Raw genomic sequence first — 23,580 nt, forward strand, 5'->3', positions numbered from 1 at the left:
GATTGCCCTGCCAAAAAGCAAAAAAAAAAAAAAAAGGAATATCATTAATCTGCCATGATTCATTCTTCATCGAGCCATGCTGCCTCTGTCTCATTGCTTCTTCCTTTTCTAGGAGTTGTTTCCTAATGATCTATTGACATATTCTAGAATCTTGCCAGCGAGTGACATCAAGCTCCCCAGCCTATATGTTACTAGTTCCATTCTCTTCCCTTTTTTGAAAATAAGGGCAATGTTATCCTTTCTCAATCCTATGGAGCCATGCCTATTCTCTACAGTCTTTCTGTCATAACCCAAGGATGAGTACTGGGGGACTGGAACTCATAAAGAGTACCCAGGTACTCTCTATTCTTACCTTCTGTCTCATGGCTATAAATTCTCCATTAGCCCTTTATTGTTCTGTGCTTTGCACGTGCCTGAAAAGCATGCTCCTTGACAGAGAAAATGAAAGCAAAATAAGAGTTGTGCACCTCTTCCTTCTCTCCTTCATTGATTATTATCTCATACAACTTCACCTCTTCCTAGATCCTTCTCTTTAACCCCATACACCCAAGGCCTCTTGTTGTCCGCAACATTTTTTTACCATGCTGGGCATATTCTGAATTTAAGCACTACAGACACTATTCTTGTAAGACTCTGTAAGATGTGTAAACTCTTTCTCTGTTCCCTGCTCTTGTTTTGACCTTTTAAAAAAATGAGGTTGTTTAATGAGTTGCCAATATATCCACATTGGTCTCTCTCAGTTGGCTTTCCTTTTCCTTCTTGTCAGAATGTTTTCTTTCTGTGTCTTCAGGATTATATTTCTGAGAGTTTCCCGTACATCCAGAGCCAACTTCCCTGGGATATTTTTAGTTTGTGGGATCCTACCCATCCTTTTTTTATCCCTTTTGAAATCTACTGGCTTTCCTCTCCACTATTACAGTTTATGAGATAGAGAAGTCACATCCCTTCAAAGTTCCTGTCATTTCTACATATCCACATTAGTACTCTCCTCTTCAGTCCTACCTTCTATCCCTGGCCAATTTCAGTGTGCAATTATCTTGTATTGTTTTAGACCAGGTGCACAATGGCTCAAAATACAAAGTCAAGATTTGTAAAGTTTGTGTCAATGAAAAACAAACAAACAAAAAACTCTTTTACTAAGTACAAACAGTCAGCAAGGATGTACATTAACAGGTGCTACTCTTCCAGTTCCCCACCTAAGGGAGGTTAATAAGAGCAACAGCTGTCATGGGAACCAAAAGTTCCTTAGGTCCGAAGAGCCACACTGCTTTCTCGAAATTGGTTTATGTAAGACTTCTCCAAAAACTTGGCCTTGGTGCATTTAGTCTATTCCCATTCCAGGTCTCTAGGACAAAGGACTTTTCATTCAGGAAAACCATGTGGCCTGGTTAGTCTTTCAGGACTCTTTACCTTGAGCTCAAAGGACAAACAAAACAAGACCGAAACCTCAAGCCCATTTAAGGTAGAGCCACAAGGCCTAAGGGAAAGGGAAGGGAGATCCTTCCTCCACCCAGCTTAATCACGGTGTATCAAGGTGTCCGGTGTCCATGCTTCAGATGAACAGAACCTCCACACTTGGATGCCCTTGGAAAGAGATTGTCCCAGGTTGGTAGTTCTAAAGAAGGCAGTTTCTGTTATACAACCAATGGAAAAAAAAGCTGCTCCTATCCATGTTGTAGGGAAACACAGAATATCTTTTCCCACAAGCAGATCCCTGGCACCATCTTGGCACAGGTGTGTGTGTATGTGTATGTGTGTGTGTGTGAATATGTGTGTCACATATACATATATATACACACAAACACATATAACATATATATACTACATATATTTTATTCTACATGTATACATGTATGTGTGTATATATGTATATATACATGCATATATGGGTGAATGTATTCACATATATACACAAACATAGACACATACATGTATATACATATACAAACAAGTATGGATGTTTCTTATATACATGTACATTGTACCTATTCATGGTATAACCTATACATATATTTATACACAGATGTATACGTATGCAAAATGTGTGTGTACTATGTATACATATCTGTATACCTGCCTATGTGTATACATACATTCACACACATATAAACATAGAGATTGTCTCATTTTCGTATTTGAATTCCGAAGGCCTAGTGCAGTACTTGTCATATCACAGGTGCTTGAAAAATACTGATACATTGATTTATTGGTAGGAATCAGATCCTGAAGTTCTCCTCATTAGCACCTCTACCTTTTGAATGCTGAAGTTATTACTAAGGCGAGCCAAGAAAATATTAGGCACTCTGCTTTGGGCAGTTGATTTCTAACAGATGTCTCCATAATTGAAGTCTTCTATTGCTTATCTCATGCTTCCAAACCAAGTGATTTTTTTTAAAAATCTGTTTCAAAAACTCTTCATCTGTTTTCTCTTTCTATCCAGGTAGTCTGTTAATAAACACCAGTGAAAATCTCACTTTTGTTTTTGCCTCTCTTAATCTTCTCCCAAAGGCTCTCTGCCATCTTTCCGCATCTGGGTTTCAGATTTCCTCATATAATATATATACAGTGTTACTTTTTACCTAATTTTCAAGTATCCTAGTCCTATTGAATAAATTATTACCTTTCCAGAGTGATAATTTCAACTGGACAACTTTTCCCATCAAATCTCAGTGATATCTATGCAGGCCAACTTGTCTCATTGCATCAACTCATCTAGCCCACTTTGCTTGTTATCCATGCTTTCTTCATTTGTGTATAACTATCTAAGCCCATGGATTTTATATCCTTTAGATTTCTAGCTATCTTTACTGCTATTCTTCTTTCTATACAGTAGCTATAGTCTTTAGGTTCAGGTAGGTTCTTTCCTGTATATTTATGGTCAGTAGAGACATGTCTCCCAAAGACATACCTAATCGGAGAGAAATAATTATTAATAACTAATGATTTGGGGAGATCCTGCGCTCTCCCTTTTTCTATAGTCCTCATTTCAAAGTTCAGTCTCTTGAAGGACATTGAGGATAATGAAATTTGATTAATTTTCTTAGCAATCTTGTTCAGACTCCACCCAGTTAGGAAAGTCTATCGTGTTCTACTCTGGTTTGGGTGGGGGTAAATTCTTTGAACAGATTGTCCAAGGCTGGGAGTAACTTAGAAGTAAATGACATAATCAAGTTCATTAGAATAGGTCCAGCCCCTCATTGTAATGTTCATTCTGTCATCAATTGTTAGCCAGTCAGAGTTAATTGTCACTCTCAGGAACAGCCCTCTTCCAAGGGCTTATTTATAAGCCCATTCATTTGCCATGATTGTCTTTGGCATTCCAGAATGCCATTGACCTTTTTTTTTATTAAAATGCTGGCATTATTAATAAAATGACTAATTATCTAGAAATTACATCTCTCAAACTTTTTAAAAGTCATAAATCTCTTCGCTCTTCCAAGATAAACCAGGAACACAGCACCTTATAGAGACCCGCTTTGTTACTGATGAGAAAGAAAGAAAGGAAGGAAGGAAGGAAGAAAGGGAGAGAGAGAGAGAGAAAGAAAGAAAAAGAAAAGTGAGGGATTAAGCATTTTTAAACTTGTAGAGATATATTTCCTAAGGTTTTTTTAAGCCCAGACTTTGACCCATGCAGAAAGTTTTCCTGCTTGAAAATAGCTGGATGGTAAAACCATTTAATGTAATCTCATATCATTAGCATTATTAGCTCAAGGTCTAGTTAAAATGGACTAAATCCGTCCCCCTTTGAATGTGAACTACTTCCGGTGGTTTTCTGCCCTTTTTAAATTCAACTAAACAAAGCTAGCAAAGTCAGAATATCTCCTATATCCCTCTGACGAATATGTGGTTTTTTTATGGCAGAACAAAACCTTTACTTTTGAATTACTATCGAGACTTTTTAAAAGGTTGCTAAGACTAGTCTATTTTTGAATGACTCTAAATAGTTTGCTCCAAACCTGGCCCTTTGCACATAGTAGATGGGTAGGTTTATTTTTTTTAATGTGTTACCAGGGTTGGTATTTACATAAATCATCTTTGTGTAGGTTCTTCTTTCAGAAAAGGTCATCTTGGCATTTCTACCACTTTGAGTTTCATCTCTGATAAATCTGATTTATTCTCTCTCATCCCTTAAAGTCTGCCAGTATTCATCAAGGATTAAGATGCTTTTCTCTTTTGGGCCATCTTTTGAAATATACTTTGTGGACAGATAGATATATGAGAGCAGGCCACTTCCTGGCAGGGAGAGATCATGATACTGTGCCAAAAAATTAGGAACTGAAGGGAACCAGCAGCTTAATTTAAAGAGCTTTTTGTAGCAGTGCAACTGAGTTTCCTCATTCCGTGCACTGAACCATGAGCCATCATTTTGTCATTTGACCAAAGAGCCACTTCTTTGCTAGGTAGCTAGGTGGCACAGTGGATAAAGTACCTGGCCTGGAGTCAGAGAGATTCATCTTCCTCCGTTCAAATCCAGCCTCAGACACTTAGTAGCTATGTGACCCTGAACAAGTCACTTAACCCTGTTTGCCTTAGTTTCCTCAGCTGTACAATGAGCTGGAGAAGGAAATGGCGAAGCACTCCAGTATCTTTGCCAAGAAAACTCCAAAAATGGGATCATGAAGAGTTAGACATAACTGAAATGACTCAACAACCACTTTCTTTGACTGTAAGAAAGACAGATGCAGCTGGTTTGAATCTCCTACAAAAGATGTGTAAATACTTGGGTCCACTGCATCTGAAAATAGCACAATTCAAAGGTCTTTTATTAGGTTGCTGCCCCTGGGTCAGTTCCCAGGTTTCATTTGAATTTCTCTAACCTCAAAGCCAAAAAAAACAAAAGAAAGAATGACTGTCCCTGCCTCCCCCCTTCTCTCCCCCCCCCCCCCACCCAGGCACCTAGGCCTCAAGTCAGAAAACCTGAGTTCAAATGCACTCTCAGATCTTTACCAGCTGTGTGATCACCTTTGGCAAGTCACTTAGAAAGAAATCCCCCTACCTCAGTTTCCTTGACGATAAAATGGGAGTAACAATGGCACCTACCTCCTAGAGTCGTGAGGACCGAATGAGATGTCGCATAGTAGGCTCTTAATAAATGCTTTCTCCCTACCATTAGGAGAAGAGGAAAAACCAAGTACCTTCAACAGACAGAAACCAAAGATGTTCTTTCCCTCTTGATGCCTGGTTTCCATGAACTCCACTGCAAATTTCTGGACCATTGATTACAGCTACTCTCCCAGTTGCATTAAAGCTATTTAAAAAGAGCTATAAAATGAATTCAACGGTGGGCCATAGAGGGCCCTAATGAACCTCAGTGTGCTGTTTGTGAGTCTTCACTCACAAACTTTTGGTGAAAAAGGAGGTGAAAAACTTTTATGTGGCAGTTTTGCTTGGCCATGTTCTTTAATCACCTTTTAACTTTCTTCTTGAAAGCTAGAGATCAGGTATACTCTTAATGTCCAGCCTCGGTCTCTTGATCATTTTTTGTGGATTTGGCTGCATTAGATGAAAGCACTGATCTAATGAGAAACGCGATGTGTAATTTCCAGGAAAATCTTCATATTTATCTGAAAGGAGGAGTTATGTAAAGCACTAAATAAAAAGCAGATTAGACCAGGACAGGTGTGGGAGGGAAGAATTAAATCTTGCCATCATTGACTATTGATCATTTTAGTAAAAGTAATATCCCTGAAGTGAACTAATTGGCCTCTGTGCTTTAGGGAAACCCATGTTCTGAGAAATTTGTTATAGTTTTCTTTCCTTGTCCTTTTCTTTTCCTTTCTATGTGTCTCTATAATTTCATTATGGGGAAGTCTTGGTGTGGAAACTCCCTCCACCAGTGCAGATTAATACCTCCTCTGTAACTTAGAGTCATAAAGAGAGGTAAGGTTACTTGCCCATCGTCACATAGGCAGTATGTATCAGAGGCAGATCTTGACCCTAGGTCTTCCTAACTGCACGGCTAGCCCACTATTTACTATCTTGAGACCACTTCTCTGGATTTTAAGATAAAACTATAAATGCAATTGTCCGCAATAGTCAATTTCAATTCAGTTCAGTAAACATTCATTAAGTGCCTACTATGTACATATACACATTGAATTTATGTGACTGGTAGACACAGTGACTCAAACACTGTTTTGAAAAATAATTCCCAATCTGCATTGCAATTCAAAGAAAATCTCAGGTATAAGTACTTTCAATTGACAGTTCAAAAATTTCTCTTTTTTATTTTTAGTTCCCCAAAACATACTTACAGCGGTTGATCCAATGGTTTCTAATCTAAACCCTTCTTTGAAGCAGAAAGATGGTGACTCTGGTAATATTTATGGCTTTACTTAATTGACATCTCTTTAAGTAAAGGTAGATAGTCCATGTGACCACAGTTAGGCATATACCTGTTAAAAGTAAAGGAAATATTTGGAAAAGGCATGCATTTGATTGGCTAGTAGTGGTTAGTGATCATGTTGCTGCTAATAATGAGGTTGGATGGTGGAGGGGGGTGGCATTAGTCACAAAAGCCCTTTTGTACACATAAACACACATACAGTACCTCCACATGAAAAATAGGCACAGTTTACCCTCAGGATTTTGAGACCTGAGGTTAGTTCTTCATCCAGAAGTCTGATAAGCTTTTTGGTAAACTAGCCACAATCTATAGAAACCTGCTTAAACTAGTCAAGATGGCAGATAACTTTATGCATCACTGGAAGAACTAGTTGTCATTTTCCTCTTTAGGATTTCTCCCGAAATCTCATCTAGTTCCCTTTTCTTTTTTCCGTGGATGAAGAAAGAGTCAGGCCTTCATATCTCATGTAGATTGGAATTTCTGTGTCTGGAATTCCTGAAAGAAAATTACAGCATTTCAGGAGATCATCGTTAAAAAATTTGAGCTTTTGGTAGCTAGAAGCTCTTACAGGACAGAAATAATGGAAGCAGATGTGTGCAGAGATGAAACTTGCCTGAGCCGTCTGTACTTGGCTGCCCCATCCATATATGCTATAATATAAGCTTGTGAATCCCAGCCAGGTGCCAGCATCATTCATTTCTCCCCGGGTGTTGCTTGTCACTATCACCCAGTGTGAGTAGTTGCATGTGCTAGGAGTCCATCAGAAGCAGTTAGGTCCTCCCAGAACATCCATGGGTTTGCCAGGATCATTTCACTGATTAGATCCTGGTCTTTTAGTTTCTGAGCATCTCCCAATACTAATGAAACTAACCTGTGTTTAACACAAACCTTAGTATAGAACAAGTCAGAGGTGGAAATCTCAAGTCTCATAGTTCGATGGGAACTCTGAAAAGGAATGCCACCTCTCTCTCTCTCCTGGGCCACTAGAGGGAATAGGAGGTGGAGAGCCCTTTGACGTCTCCATGGAAAGATGAGAAGTCAGTAAGGGGATTGAAGGAGAGGATTTCCTTCCCAGGACTTTATCAGCTTCTTTATACTTCCCCCCACCCCAGTACTCGAGACAGGGATCCCTGCCCTTGCTGTCCAGCCCATTTCCTCCATAAGAACATGGAACACCAGGATATTTCCCACCCAGTTTTTCCTTTTGTCTCCCTTTGTCCTCCTCTTCAGTGCCCCATAACCTGCAGCCCCTACAGCTGTCCTATTAGATATGGATAGGGACTGAATTTGTTACTTCCTTAGTATAGATTCCCTGTGAGGAAACTGCCCCTACTGATGCTGGGTGGTACCTTCGTTGCCATTTATAATCTTAGAAGATCTATTAAAAAACTGTTTAAAAAGTCACGGAAGAAATAATCTAAAAGTTTTCTTAAACTTGAATTTTTTATAATTTTTCAGTCATTGCCAGAAAGCTAGCATAACACAACTACTCTTTCAGCTGTGGTCAAGAGATATAAACAGCAGAGCTTGTTTGTGACTGTTTTTATCTGCCGCTCCCTCAACCCTAAGGATGTCCAGCCTGGGAGATTTAATAAAGTGTACAGCCTTCCCAATCTAGATAGATAGGCAGACAGACAAATAGACAGACACACAGACTAGATAGACAGAGCTTTTATTAAATGCTTCCTATGTGCCAGGCACTGTGGCAGACCTTGCAAATGTGATGCATGCTTTTCTTGTCATCATTTCTTGCCATGGAATGGATGAGGGATAGTTCGCAGCATCACTGCCATTTAAAAGTGAGACCCTGTGGCTTTTTCTAACACATTTCTCTAGAAATCTTGTCATTGCATGTGTTACAGGGTCCACTTATACTCTGGCAGACTACGCTGTTGCTTTGTAGCTTAGTTAGAAGCTTTATTTTCTTTTCTGTGCTTTAATATTATATAAATGATCATGATTTAACAGCATCATTTATGGGTGTATGTCATGTGAATCAACTGTGATTAATCGGTCTTACGTCTTCATAAAACAGATATAAACTTTGATCCAAGCAAATCAAAGGCTCTGGCGAAAGATGGAGTTATTGTCAGCAACTCTTTGGCCACATTTGCTTACATTAGAGGTAGGTCAATGAATCGAGGTTATCTACAATGTGCGAATGGGTTTATCTAAGTCTTACTAACAAATGCACTGTTTAAAATTACAGTATTATTCTAAATAATTAAAGAAAAACGTGCTGTTTCCTTTGATCTTTTAGTCTTTCTTTCGCAACCCTAAACCACAAACCATTCAGATGTAAATCAGAAGATGAAAAGGGAGGACCAGGAGAAGAATACTGTAATGAAATAACTCGTTTTAGGGCTAGTAGTCAAAAGATTGTGTTCTATCCTTTAAAACCTCCAAAGGAGCTTGAGGACTATTGGCACCCTAACTTTAAATTGGGGATGGATGTTAGGGATATTCAGCCCCCTCACTATAGCGGAGAGAACAGCAAGGTGAAAGGTTAGTTCATAAACCAAAGACACCATACCTCATTTCTTTAGCCCAGTGGCAGAATCATGGGATGCCAAGCTTGCTTCACCGCCTGAACCAACAACATTATTTCTTGGAGCTGCCATAGTTTTCAGTATTAAGCCTCTTCAAGTATTATTCAGACTCAACTCTTCCGAATTAGCAAGGGCTAGTAAATTTATAGCTTAGGGTAGGCTAACTGCAGATTTTCTTCAGTGAATGAACATTCTATGACAGCACCCTCCCTGCTCACTTTTTAAATGACCACATTTTGGAGTTTTACTCCCAGGAGTTTCCATAATGCCTGATTCTCTTTCTTAATTTTAAAAAATACAGTTTGTTTGCTTGACTAATGTGGAAATATGTTTAATATGATTGTACATGTATAGCCTGTATCAGATTGCATGCCATCCTGGGGAGGGGAAAGGAGAGGGAGGGATAAAAGCATTTGGAACTCAAAATCTTGTAAAAGTAAATGTAAAAAAGTATGTTTGCATGTAATTGGAAAAAAAGTAAAATACTATTAAGTGGGAAAATATAGTTTGTTTTATTATTTTGCCATTACAACACAGTAATTTCTGGGAGAAAAACTCTCCTTTTTCCCAACTGATCCCTCTCTTGGGACAAATAGTAACAATTAAACAAAAACCACCTAAATCTGTGATTATGTCTGACCGTATATGCCACATTCTATCCTAATAGTCCTCTGCCCCTCTGCCATGAAGAGAGAGGTAGTTTTTATTTAAAAATATGGAACATTTTGCAAATTCGTGCCATCTTTATGCAGGGGTCATTTTGATCTTCTCTGTATCATTCATGTAATGTATGTGTTGCTTTTAAGGCATGATTTTTAAATGTATAAACATACATACACATATATACACATATATGTGTGTATATATACATATACATATATATATACATACACACACACACATGAAAAATTCAAGAACTACTGAACTCAGTTTTTGGATAGCAGTATTGTCATTAATGTTTTGGTATATTTTGACATTAATATTCAAAGTGAAGAGAGCTATGATTGTTCAGTCGTTTCAGTCATGTCTGCTTCCTTGTGATCCTGTTTTGGGGTTTTCTTGGCAAAGATGCTGGAGTGGTTTGCCGTTTCCTTCTCCAGCTCATTTCATAGATCAGGAAACTGAGGCAGACAGTTTAAGTGACTTGCCCAGGGTCACACAGCTACTAAGTGCCAGGGCCAGACTTGAACTCAGGAAAATGAGTCCTCACTTCAGTCCTAGTGCTCCATCCACACAGTGCCTTCTTATTGCCCAGGGCTACAGTAGTAAGGAGCAAGACTTCTAAGGAGAAAAGAAAAGCTTTAATAAAATGGTTTAATTATGGGAAATATTGCAACTAATTTTAGACTTCTAAGACTCCCTCAGTTTCATATATTGGCATAAGAAATTCTTCATGATTACTTTTCCCCTGTATATTTTCTCCTCTCCCCACTCCAGTTCCAAATCTTGCTGTTCCCTCTCTTCCTGATAATTTTCAAAATACATCATTATATAGAAATACCATTATTATTATTGCTCCTAAAATGTCAAAGTTACTCTTTGTAAGAGCCGTAACAAGGATAAGGTCACTGGGGCTTTGCCCAAAGATATCCAATTTGAAATCCTTCAGAAAAAAAGAATAGCAATTAGAATTTAATTTGTAAGAATGATTAGTTAAAATAAGGTACCGGATAGTGGGCTGGGGTGAGCTATTCCTTTGCTGTAGCCTACTCCCCCACCCCTCAACTGAAAGTCTACTTTGTACAGTGTCTCCTGGGTGCTGTTTGTGGTATTTATTGTAGTTGCAGAATTTCCCAGCTATGACTCCATTCTACAGTGTCCTTGGAAGAAAGGCACCACTGAAACCTTCTAAGCAGATAGTGTAAATACAAAACAACCTAGTTTTCTTTACGACTTGGTATGGAGTAATATAATATGTAAGGTGGCCCTTTTGTGTGCTCTCTGTAGTTATAAAATAAAACTTGCCACAAAGTTACTGGATTTTGTTGTGGTGCAAGAAAATTGTCCTTAGTAAGCAAGACACGTTTATATTTTCAAGCTCCAACCAAACATAGATATAATATCAGAGAGAGAGAGAGAGGAGGAAGAAGAGGAGGAGGAGTGAGAAAGGGATAAAAACAGAGAGATAGAGAGATTGCTTAATGCATTATGTGAGATTTTAACTACATGAATTCAACATGAAAAGCTCATTTATGTGAGGCACAAAAGTCGGGGGGGGGGTCAGATATCCATAAGGTCTAGGATGGTTAGAGCCACTGAATGTCTTAGTGACCTTGAAAAGGTGCCTTACATTTCTGTGTCTTAAGTGCTGTGTTGTATGAGAAGAGAAGGTGTGGGATATGCATTGATCCACAGGGACCACATTTCTGTCTCTTTATAAATGAACTTCATTTAAAAAAACTTTTACCAAGTGAACAGAATATGTCATTAGTCTCTGTCTTGTATCCTCCTCAAGCAGACATTTTCTGTTGTTTGGAGTAGAACTTTCTCCTTCTGATAGATAGTGAGCCATGGGGTGTATGGGAGGTGGGGTAGGGTCAGGAGTGCTGGTCTTGGAGTGCTGGTCTGAAGACCTGGGTTCAGGTCCCAAATCCAACATCTATGACCATGATCTATGTGACCATGGGCAAGTCATTTAAGTTTCCTCATCTGTAAGATGGAGAAATACCGTACTTACGCAACCTGCTTAATAGGTCACTTATTAGGAAAGTACTTTATAAACCTTCAAGCATCAAGCACTATGCAAATGGAAATTGTTATTAAAGAAATGTGGTCTATTATGTAAGGAAGAGAGTTTTCCTCCTCACCTCACATTGTAGTCACACATGATGAAGTTTGAATGTGTTAACAAGGTGTATATATGAGATGCGTATAATCTCCCCTTCCTTCCACCATCGACCATGTTATGGGAGCTAGTGGACCAATAGGAGACAGTGTATACAGCAGAGGGTGAGGACAGAAATGGAGACAGAGATAGTCACCCAAAGGAGCAAGGAGCTTCAAGAACCCTTTATAGAAGAGAAGAATGCCAGCTCTGGGGTCATTAAGGAAGCAGACCCTGCTAGTCCAGCTGACCCCCCCACCTGGCAGAGACCTGCCCTGAAACAGAAAATCATGAGGACTCTGTGAAAAGAGAAATGACTTCAGCTTGTGTGGTCCTGGGACTTGTGAGTTACTCTTTGCCACATGTGTATTCCACACATGATGGATGTTGATGCTGTTTGTGTGGGGGAAATTGTGCCTCAGGTTTGGGGGAGATACCTTTATAATCCTGCTGTTGTTACGCTATTTGAGTAATGGCTTTTGATAAAAGCTCATTAATTCTATTGGATAATTGTTCATGGGCTGCTGTCCAACACTGGTTGGGGCTTCAGTGCCATAGTAGGAGTAGCCAGCAACAGAATGTAAGCTCTTTGAGGGGAGGGAAAGTGTTTTGTTGTGTTTTTTAATCTTTCCTTATATCACAAGTGCTTACCACAGTGCCTGGCATATAGTATTTGCTTTTAATAAATGTTTGCCGATTAACGGACTGAGAGAGAAGAAACCCATGACTAGATAAGAGACTGTTAGAATAGTCTAGCAGGGGTGGGGAACTTGTGGTCTCAAGGCCACACCTGGTAGGGGGTGTATGGAGTGTGTAGGGAGGACTAGTGCTTCTGCCATGAGGGCTTTCTGAGTCCTTTTCAGGGCTGCCCATCTACCTTTGGTGTCCCCTTGTCATCCAACTCTCACTTGTGGCTCCAAGAAGCTGTAGCATGCACAACAACCACACTCTGGTAAAACTATATTGGCAGATGGGCTAAACGAGATTGAGGGTAACTGACAGGTCTCAAACTCATCAGTGAGTTAGGGGAATGTGTACCCCAACTATGTGAAGACTTCCCCTCCCCAGCAGAATGGGCAGATGAGAACACTTTGTTCCAAGAGCTGTGAAAGTGGCTAAAGCAGGTGCTGTGGAGCACTTAGAGCTTGGTCAAACATCAAACACAACAAGGTCATCCATTGTATCCTTTGGGGCATCTTAACTTTTGTCCTGCCACTGGACTTCAGTGACTCTGGAAGAGAGAGTGAGGCTGATGACTTTGTGTGACTCTGCCTCAATTAAATCCAGTTCATGTGAAAGTCAAGACATCAACCATGATATCATTGGTCCTCTTCAAAAAACAAAGGTCAAAACAACAGGAGTAGTCACCCTTGGGGTAGAGTCCAAGATAGTAGCCACCCTCTGGAGACCCCCAACTGCAAGTGAGAATAAGTTGGAAAATAATTCAGAAGGGATGTTTCAGTTATTGCTGCCAGAAAACAGTTATGTCTATGTTGAAAGGCCTGGATATTCCAAACCAAGGTTCATAGACTCAGAAGAATGTGGCAAATTCAGGGCTAGTTCTTGGGAAGAACTTTGAGGTTTGGGCAGCTGGCTCTCATGTGTACAATGAGAAAGGACAGAGGAAGAAGACAAAAGGACGGAGCCATGAAAAAAAATGAGAATGAGCAGAGAAGACTTGAGGGTGAAGATAAACCGGATGAACGGGATGAGTCAAGACAGCCATTACCTGCCCAGCCTAAAAGGCAGTGCAGCTATCCGGGAAATAGAGGAGCCACCAGCCCCATGTAAGAGGCATCTGTTCCATCCAGTGACCTTTAATCAAAACTGTTGTTCCCTGGAACAATGTAGTATGGCTAGAAAGATAGAGAAAAATGTTTAGTAAACTATCTCCTTGGGCTATTTAAATCAACTTTCAAGATCTTTTCCTGCTGAGTGCAGAGCAGCATTCTCGAGATCTCGAGTTTGAATTGACATTTGGTCAGTAAACACATTTTTATTCCTAGATATAATTTTAGATCAGAGTTTTATAGAAAACCCTGAAGCTTGTCAGTAGAAATAAGGTAAAGGAAGAAGATTTGAAAGGGAAGTTCACTAGCAAATTCAGTAGATGAATTAAAAAGCAATGAAGAAAACCTCTCAGTTATTCCCTTTATGGTAGCTTATCTTCAGAAAACCTTTTATTCATATTCGGACAACACCTATTCGACTTCATTACTTGCTTTTTATTTTAGACAATTGGCCCTTTCTATTTACCTTGCATACAGGCTGCAGGGAACCCTAAATATGAATAGTAAACCCTTTTCCTTTGGTGGGTTTGAGGAAGGACAGTTAGAACACTTCTAGTGCCTTGAAACCATAAAAGAAACCATGTTTTCTGTCTCTAGTGGGGTCTGCCAGCTTTAATTGATTGGGTTCGGGTGAGGATATTATCGAGCTTTTTCCTCAATGCTTCTTTATACTGTGACTGTTATTTTTTATAAAGTTAATTCCTTGGGTATTAGACATATCCATTCTCAAATACAAATTCTTGAATTGGGATTTTTTGGGAGGCAGGAAGTGTTTGTTGTTCGTCTTCCTCTGTGAAGAGAATACTGTCTATTTTTTTTTGTTTGTTTAATTTACTTAAAGGCAATCCTGTTCTCACAGAATGTTCCCCTTACCCTCAAAGTTCTACTCCCCCCTCCTATTTGTCACCCCTTTCTCTAGTTTTTGCTTAACATTAATTCCTTTTTTTCTTTCTTCTTTTTATCTAGTTATCTAAGTCTTCCTTTCTTTTTTTTCCTCTCAGTTAAACCATAAGGTAAAACCCCCTTCTTCTCTCTCCTCCCCTTCAACTTTTGTCAAATTTTTTTTAAATTTTCTTCATCTTTTTCTAAAAAAAACTTCTTTCCCTCATTCTTTTTATTAATTTTCTTCTCTATTTATTCTAGTTTCTTATTCTTTGATTCAAGATCTTCATGTTTATTTGTTTCTTCTTTAGTTTCTGTGTTTTTCATGTTATTAAGCTCCCTCTTTTAAATAGTTTCTATGTTATTATTTTGTAGATCTTAGCCTCTTAGCCTCTTTAACTTTTTTTGCCTCATTCTTAAAGACAGCAATTTCTGGAAGAGTTAGAGAGTAATAAGAATATTCCTGCAAAGAAGGAATTTTCCTATGTCCCTGACTGCAGTTCATGATGATTTCCCTTCTCTGGGTCCGTGCCCTCCCACTCTTCTGGATGTCACTTGCCCCTCAGGAGTTCTCTTTCCCCTCCTCCTGAAATAGGACACTGTCCATGGGGGCATAACACTCTTATAAACATAATGGTCTTTCTGAGCACCAAAATCTCTGTAGATTACACCCATTGTAAGATTCCCTTCTTCCATTATAGAATATTTTTCTCCCACTCCGTGGGAGCATTCTTCAGTGGGACCTCCTCCTTCCTTTGAATTGAGATTTTCCCCTTTATTTCCCTGCTTCAATACCTCCCTTTGCCATCTCAGCCGTTCTCCCATAGCCAGTCTTCTTGAGAGAACTATAAGCGTTATTTTCCCTTCATTTGTTTACCATTGACTTGATTAACATACACCCCACATTACCCTCTCTTCTTCCTCCTCTCCCTGCTTTTATTTATCCTCCCATTCTTCAATTTAGTCCCACAAGAAAACAGCAGTTCCCCTATATGCGGGTGTTATGTGTTAATCCACAGTGTTTCAGGCTTGTTCCTTCCCCTTCAGTACTTCCATTAAAGTTCCACTTTCAACCTTGTTTCTCTTATACTTTTAGAAAGAAATCTCTCAATGGTCCCTCTCTTGTGATGATGTTGTTTTAAGCTCCATAGCAGGGATGTATTGGACCCAGTTTGTACCGGCTTCTAATAGCTGATTGTTAAATTTTCAGCGTGTACATCTACACCATAGAAATCCACAGACGTTATAAATCTGGGGTTGATTTATTGTTTTATTGATTGTCTACCCTTAAGGAAGTGATGGAGAAAAGGTTAATAATGCAGATTAAACATCTGTTATGGGTGCATTTCCTTCCTCTCCTCCCCCAAGCTGGTTATTAAACACTTACTAGCATACTTCTATTTAAGGCTTAGTCGTATCTGCTACTAATTCATTGGGTTGTTACCTCACTAGGGTTCTTTTTATTTGTTCATTTTTTTACTTAATATTTTTAGTTTTCAACATTGTTTTCCACAAGATTTTGAGTTACAAAGGTTCTCCCCATTTCTACCCTCCCCCCCACCGTAGCATGACATAAATTCTGATTGCCCCTTTCTCCAAACTGCCCTCCCTTCTATCACCCCACTCCCCGCCCCCCATCCCCTTTCCCCTTACTTTCTTGTAGGGCAAGATAGATTTCTGTACCCATTGCCTGCATATCTTTATTTCCTAGTTGCATGTAAAAACAATTTTTAAACATTTGTTTTTAGAACTTTGAGTTTCAAATTCTCTCCCTTCTCCCCTCCCCACCCACCCTCCTTGAGAAGGCAAGCAATTCAATATAGGTTATACATGTATCGCTATGCAAAACACTTCCATAATAGTCATGTTGTGAAAGACTAACTATATTTCCTTCCATCCTATCTTGTCCCCCTTTATTCACTTTTCTCCCTTGACCCTGTCCCTTTTCAAAAGTGTTTCCTTTTGACTACCTCCTCCTCCAATCTGCCCTCCCTTCTATCATCCCCCCTTGTCCCCTTCCCCCCTGCTTTCCTCTAGGGTAAGATACCCGATTGAGTATGTATGTTACTCCCTCCTTAAGTCAAATACGATGAGAGCAAGATTCACTCATTCCCTTTAACTTGCCCCCTCTTCCCTTCCATTATAACTGCTTTTCCTTGCCACTTTTATGTGAGCTAATTTACTCCATTCTATCTCTGCCTTTTTTCTTCTTCCAATGGATTCCTCTCTCATCCCTCAATTTAATTTTATTTTTTTAGATATCATCCTTTCATATTCAACTTACCCTGTGCTCTCTGTCTATGTATATATATATATATATATATATATATATATATATACGTATATATATATATATATATATATGTATGTATATGTGTGTGTGTGTGTGTATATGTATGTATGTTCCCTTCAACTACCCTAATACTGAGAAAGGTGCCATGAATTACACACATCATCTTTCCATGTAGGAATGTAAACAAAGCAGTTCAACTTTAGTTAAGTCCCTTGTGATTTCTCTTTCTTGTTTACCTTTTCATGCTTCTCTTGATTCTTGTGTTTGAAAATCAAATTTTCTGTTCAGCTCTGATCTTTTCACTGAGAAAGCTTGAAAGTCCTCTATTTTATTGAAAATCCATATTTTGCCTTGGAGCATCATGCTCAGTTTTGCTGGGTAGGTGATTCTTGGTTTTAATCCTAGCTCCATTAACCTCCAGAATATCATAGTCCAAGCCCTTCCATCCCTTAATATAGAAGCTGCTAGATCTTGTATTGTCCTGATTGTGTTTCCACAATACTCAAATTGTTTCTTTCTGGCTGCTTGCAATATTTTCTCCTTGACCTGGGAACTGTGGAATTTGGGAACTCCTATTCCTAGGAGTTTCCTTTTTGGGATCTTTTTCAGGAGGCAATCTGTGGATTCTTTCAATTTCTATTTTACCTTCTGGTTCAAGAATATCAGGGCAGTTTTCCTTGATAATTTCTTGAAAGATGATGTCTAGGCTCTTTTTTGATCATGGCTTTCAGGTAGTCTAATAATTTTTAAATTATCTCTCCTGGATCTATTCTCCAGGTCAGTGTTTTTTTTCAATGAGATATTTCACATTGTCTTCCATTTTTTCATTCTTTTGGTTCTATTTTATAATATCTTGATTTCTCCTAAAGTCATTAGCTTCCACTTGCTCCATTCTAATTTCTAAGGCAATATTTTCTTCAGTGGTCTTTTGGACCTCCTTTCCCTTTTGGCTAATTCTGTCTTTTAAGGCATTCTTCTCCTCATTGGCTTTTTCGATCTCTTTTGCCATTTGGGTTGGTCTACTTTTAAAAGTGTTAATTTCTTCAGTATTTTTTGGATCTCCTTTAGTAAGTTGTTGACTTGTTTTTCATGACTTTCTTGCATCAGTCTCATTTCTCTTCCCAATTTTTCCTCTATGTCTCTTACTGGATTTTCCAAATCCTTTTTGAGCTCTTCCATGGCCTGAGACCAGTTCATATTTTTCTTGGAGGCTTTTGATGTAGGTTCTTCGGCTTTGTTAACTTCTGCTGGCTGTATGTTTTGATCTTCTTTGTCACCAAAGAAAGATTCTATGGTTTGAGTCCTTTTACATTGCTTGCTCATTTTCCCAGCCAATTACTTGACTTTAGAGCTTTTTGTCAGAGTATGACTGCTTCCAGAGTGGAGAGTGCTTTGTCCCAAGCTTCAGGGGTTTTGCGCTGCTGTTTTCAGAGCTACTTCTATTCTAAGGTGGTATGTTGCTCCTCTCCTGGCCTGTGCTCTGGTCTGTGAGTGCAGGCACTCCTTTTTGCTGTTTAACCACCAGGAGGACTCCCTCTCCACAGCCACCACAAAGCTCTGCCACACAAGCACTCCTCCTCCCCCAAGAACTGCCAAGCAGGACCTCAACCCAGATTCAAGCAGGGCAAAGCACAAGAACCTTACCTCAGTGCCAGCAAAGCAATCTCTGCACTCCCATTTTGATCAGCTGCTTGATTCCCTTCACTGCGTGGGCCTGGGGCTGGAAGGGGCCAGCAGCAGCCGCCACCACTGCTGCTGTTTCTGTTGCTATTGCAGCTGCTGCTCCCTGCAGCCATCTCTGCCACCCCAGGGCTACAGCTGGACCATGTACTTCCCTCACCCAGATCCAGCAGTTTTCCCACTGACTTGCTCAATTGTCCTTGGCATTTGTGGGTTGAAAAGTCTGGTAACTGCCACAGCTCAGTGATTCAGAGCCCTGAGGGCTACTCCACTCAGTCTACTCTGGCCTGGTCTGTCCTGGCGCAACCCACGTTGGGCTGCACTCTGTTCCCAACATAGTGTGACAGACCCTTCCCAGCAACCATCCAGGCTGTCTTCAACTGGAGACTTGTTTCCCTCTGTTATTTTGTGGGTCCTATAGCTCTAGAATTTGTTTAGAGTTATTTTTTACAGGTGTTGGAGGGATGTGGGGCCTCATTAAGGTTCTTGGTGGGTTTGTTTTTGTTTTGGTAATCCTTATTTTGGAGGGAGTCAAGAAGTGAGTATTGGAGAAAATGTCTAATCCTTCATCTTATTGGTCATGTGAGTCAGTTCCTAAAGCAGAAGTTTGATAACATATTGCAAAGCCAAATATAAGTATAAATAAATGTATGGGTAATTGATTTCATTGGTAGAGTTGACTTTCCTTTTGTCATACTGTAGAGATCTGAATGCTAGTTTGCACCCAAGTGCCTATAAGTTTTGGCTTCCATGACCTATCAGGGAAAAATTCTACACAATTCACTCTTCTTCAGGGAGGCTCCTATACTTAATGTTCCTGCCTAATTTCTCCAATGGTCTGAAAGCCACACAAGTGGTAGAAAACCAGACAATATTGCTCATGAATTTTAAGTCATTCATTCAACATTATTAACCAATAAGTGTATTCTTACCACATAAAGAGTGCCTTCCTTATAGCCCCAAAATTTAAAAAAAAATACATTCTGGAAGATGGCGGCTGGAAAGCAGGGACTAGCATGAGCTCCCCACCGAGTCCCTCCAAAAACCTATAAAAAATGGCTCTGAACCAATTCTAGAACTGCAGAACCCACAAAAGAGCAGAGGGAAGCAGGGCTCCAGCCCAGGACAGCCTGGATGGTCTCTGGGTGAGGTCTATCCCGCACGGAGCTGGAAGCAGAGTGGAACAGAGCAGAGTAGAGCCCAGCGTGAGAGGCGCGGACCAACCAGACCAGGAGCCAGGTGGAGTGTGCCCTAGCGCCCTGAATCAGTGAGCTGCAGCAGTTACCAGACTTCTCAACCCACAAACACCAAAGACAACAGAGAAGGTTAATGGGAAGAGCTGCGGGAGTAGAAGGAGTTCGGGGTTAGGCTACTGCCCTGGGGGCAGCGGAGGTGGGAGAGCTACAGAAGTACAACTGCAGTTGCTTCCGGCCCCAGGCCTACCTGGTGGGAGGAATTCTGAAGATCTAAGTCCAGTCCGGGTTGGGGGTTCTTGGAACTCTCATCAGATTTGGCCTGAGGAGGGAATACTATACATACTCAATTGAGTATCTTACCCCACAGGAAAGAAGAGTGAAGAAGATAAAAAAAGGGGGGATGATGGAGGGGAGGACAGATGGGGGTGGAGGTAATCAAAAACAAACACTTTTGAAAGGGGACAGGATCAAGGGAGAAAATTCAATAAAGGGGGATGGGTTGGGAAGGAGTAAAATACAGTGAGTCTTTCACAACATGAGTATTGTGGAAGGGTTATACATAATGATACACATGTGGCCTATGTTGAATTGCTTGACTTCTTAGGGAGGGTGGGTGGGAAGGGAAGAGGAGAGAGAATTTGGAACTCAAAGTTTTAAAAACAGATGTTCAAAAACAAAAAAAAAAAGTTTTTGCATGCAACTAGAAAATAAGATACACAGGCAATGGGGCATAGAAATTTATCTTGCCCTACAAGAAAGGAAGGGAAAAGGGGATGGGAGGGGAGTGGGGTGACAGAAGGGAGGGCTGACTGGGGAAAAGGGCAACCAGAATATATGCCATCTTGGAGTGGGGGGGAGGGTAGAAATGGGGAGAAAATTTGTAATTCAAACTCTTGTGAAAATCAATGCTGAAAACTAAATATATTAAATAAATAAATTAAAAAAATACATACTGGTATGGAGAAGAAATATTGAAAAATGTTCAGTATGTGGAAATTACTTCAGGAAGACAAGAACAAAGTATTTTAAGAATATTCACTTTGCTGGCCCCAGAAACAGTTGTTTCAGATGTGAATTAGGTAGCCTGTCATTCTAGGAGGCATCCCCAGCATTGTCCATTTTCTCTTGGAGTTGAGGATGTCAGGTAAATGACTTATAGATGATCAGTGGCCAACTTCTATTTTAAATATATATATGTATATATATATATATATATATATATATATATATATATATTCCTTAAGTCTTTCAGTTATTTTCCTTTGAAATGTTATAGTCACTATAAATTGTTCCCCTTGTTATTCTCCTGATTATTTGCTCTGCATCAGTGCATATAAGACCTCTCATAACTCTTTGAATCTGTCCCTTTTGTCATTTCTTATCATAGTCTTTGAATGTTTGACAAAATTCTTTTAATCTGGATAGTTTATAGTTTTGTAAATATTTATCCACTTCATTTAAGTTATTTTGCTCCATGATGGGGCAAAATGTTTTCTGATAATTTTCCTTATTTCCAGTTCATTTGTTGAATGTTTCATAAATAATGAAGTTTTTTTGACTATCTCTTTTAATGATATCCATTTTTGCAATTGCTTTTTCTGTGATCATGATTGATGCCTCTACTCCCACCCCTCATTTTAATTCTGTGGGAATATTGGTATTACATGTATATTTCTTGTAAACAACATATTGTTAGATTCTACTTTCTAATCTATTCTACTACACTTTTATATTTTATTAGTAGGTCTATCCCATTCACATTCACTACTATCATTGTTAATAACGTATTTAGCTACATGTACTTTTTCTCCTTATACTTTTTCTTCTTTTCCTCCTGCTCCCCTCTTTACAAAGAAAAAGAGAATGGAGAAAAAGAAGGAATCTGATAAACAATAGTCAGCTATAATTGAAGTCATCTTTTCCTATACTATTATCCCTTCTCTCTTCACCAAGCCCAGACAGAGATGCCTGGATCTTACTCTGTTTTCTTTCCCTTTAATCAACCTTTATGATCAGCCCTCAGAAGCTGACATTACTTTTGCTTGTGGCTATTCCTTACTTTATTCTAGATTCTCTTAAGCCACTTCCTCTCTTATCTCCTTGTTACCTGTCTGTCTGCTGGGTTAATTTTTTTACACCAGACTGCGGTGTGTGTGTGTGTGTGTGTGTGTAATGTATGCGTACGTGCACATATGTAAGTAGGGAATTTCTTTTGTTCAAATCTCTTTTGTTTGGTTCAGGTAAGAGTGAACTTTGTGTGATGCTCATTCCTTTACCTTTTCTTCCACATATGTATACCTACTTTTTTCAGTTCTTCCCTACCATGTTCCTTTTTCTCTCCCTTTTATTTCCTCTCTTAAAACAAACAAAAAAGAACATTGCCATAATGAGGCTCTATTTTTTTTCTTATTTAAATAGTTCTGTGCCCCTTGAAAACATTAACATTCTTCAGGAACACTTGTCTTCTCTCCCACAATTAGAATATAAACACTTCATCGTAGTTTAGCCCCTTTTTAATTACTCAAATATTATTACCTTCCTAGGTATCTCTTGAGTCCTTCAGTTGCTTTTCAGCATTTTTATTCAGCTATGGTCTTTCATCATCAGTGCTTGAAAGTTATCTTGTATTAATGATACATTTTTCTCCTTGTAGGGATTATACTTACTTTTTCAAGGCATATTATTATTTTTTCTAAATCTTTATCTTGCCTTTTAGAATATCATGTTCTTGGATTTTCTTTCCATTATAGTAGTAGCTGCCAAGTCTTGTGCATTTTGAAACTCCTTTTTGGCTGTTCATAGTATGTTTTCTATGACTTGGAACCCCTAGATTTTGGCTATGACATTCTTGGGTATTTTTAGAAAGGTTTTCTTTGAAGAAGTGACCAGTGAAGTCTTTCGTTTTTCACTTTTCTGTTGTTTTGATAGATGTAGGCAGTTTTCTTACATGATTTTTCAAAATTATGGTAGCCAGAGTTTTATTTAGTCATAGTTTTCAGAGAATATGATGATTCTTAACTTATCTTGACCTTTTTTCCCAGATTGGTTATTTTGATAGTAAATACCTTATATTTTCTACTATTTTTTTCGTCACATTATCTTGTTCTAGGTATTGTAGGTATCTCATGGAATCATTGAGTCCTGCTTTCTTCAATCTTTTTTTTAGGAAGTTCACTACTTGTGTACAGTTTGCCATCTTCCATTCTATACTATTTATTCTCCTTCCATTTTTCCCTCTTGAACTCAAATTTCATTTTATTATTTTTGCTTCATTTCTTCCAACCGCTCTTGTAGTTCCTGTGGCCAAGAAATTTTTTATTCTAAGACTCCACTTATAATTCTTGTGTCATTACTTTCTTCTGACCTATTGATCTTTCTTAAGCAATAGTATTTCTTCATTTTGTTCAGTGTTTTTGTTTGTTTGTTTGTTTTTAGTTTATACATGCTTTCATCCCCAGTTCTTGGATTATATTTTGTACTTTGGCCAGTTCCCTCTCTTCTACCCTCAGCACCATTGATTTGAATACATTGTTGCTACTCTTTACCATCTCCCTCAATCTTTGGCATCTATTTCAGGGTCCTGGTAATCCATTGTAGATGTAATCTTCTCTTTGCAAGATCCCTAGCTTGGAGCTATTTCTGTCCCATGCTGTGGACTTTCTAAAAGCTAACTGTATATACTGACTGGTTTTTAAGGGGGAAGTGCCCCTAGGTGGGCTCATCAGCCCATGGAGGTACAGCCTTGTGAGTTGAAGGAATTAGCTCACAGTGGATATCACAGTAGATGGCAGAGACTATAGCTGCCCATTAAAGGCCCACAATAAGGGATACAGTGAAACAACCCAACCAGCAGAGATACTGCATGCTGTGAAGACCCAACAGCAGCAAAGAAATCTGCCCTGCCTAGTCTGGTAGCAATTGACGCCTCCTGAGCCTCAGACAATTGATTTATTTGATAGGAACTCAAGCAAGATAGTGCATCAGCTTTATGACCCAGACTCCTCTGGTATCATTTGCCTA

At 39.2% G+C, this 23,580-nt stretch overlaps 1 protein-coding gene and 1 pseudogene across 2 annotated transcripts in view; one reads left to right on the plus strand and one right to left on the minus strand.

The window, feature by feature from the left end:
- Positions 1-23,580, plus strand: part of EVA1C (eva-1 homolog C) — a 98,132-nt gene that overhangs the window by 72,431 nt on the left and 2,121 nt on the right. For both annotated transcript variants that reach the window (XM_036745617.1, XM_036745616.1), the window contains 2 exons: positions 6,236-6,316; positions 8,382-8,471. In XM_036745617.1, the coding sequence (XP_036601512.1) occupies positions 6,236-6,316; positions 8,382-8,471 (171 nt within the window). The remainder of the gene's footprint in view (positions 1-6,235; positions 6,317-8,381; positions 8,472-23,580) is intronic.
- Positions 9,605-9,703, minus strand: LOC118840520 (annotated as a pseudogene).

The sequence above is a fragment of the Trichosurus vulpecula genome, chromosome 2, assembly GCF_011100635.1.
Source record: "Trichosurus vulpecula isolate mTriVul1 chromosome 2, mTriVul1.pri, whole genome shotgun sequence".
NCBI lineage: Eukaryota > Metazoa > Chordata > Mammalia > Diprotodontia > Phalangeridae > Trichosurus > Trichosurus vulpecula.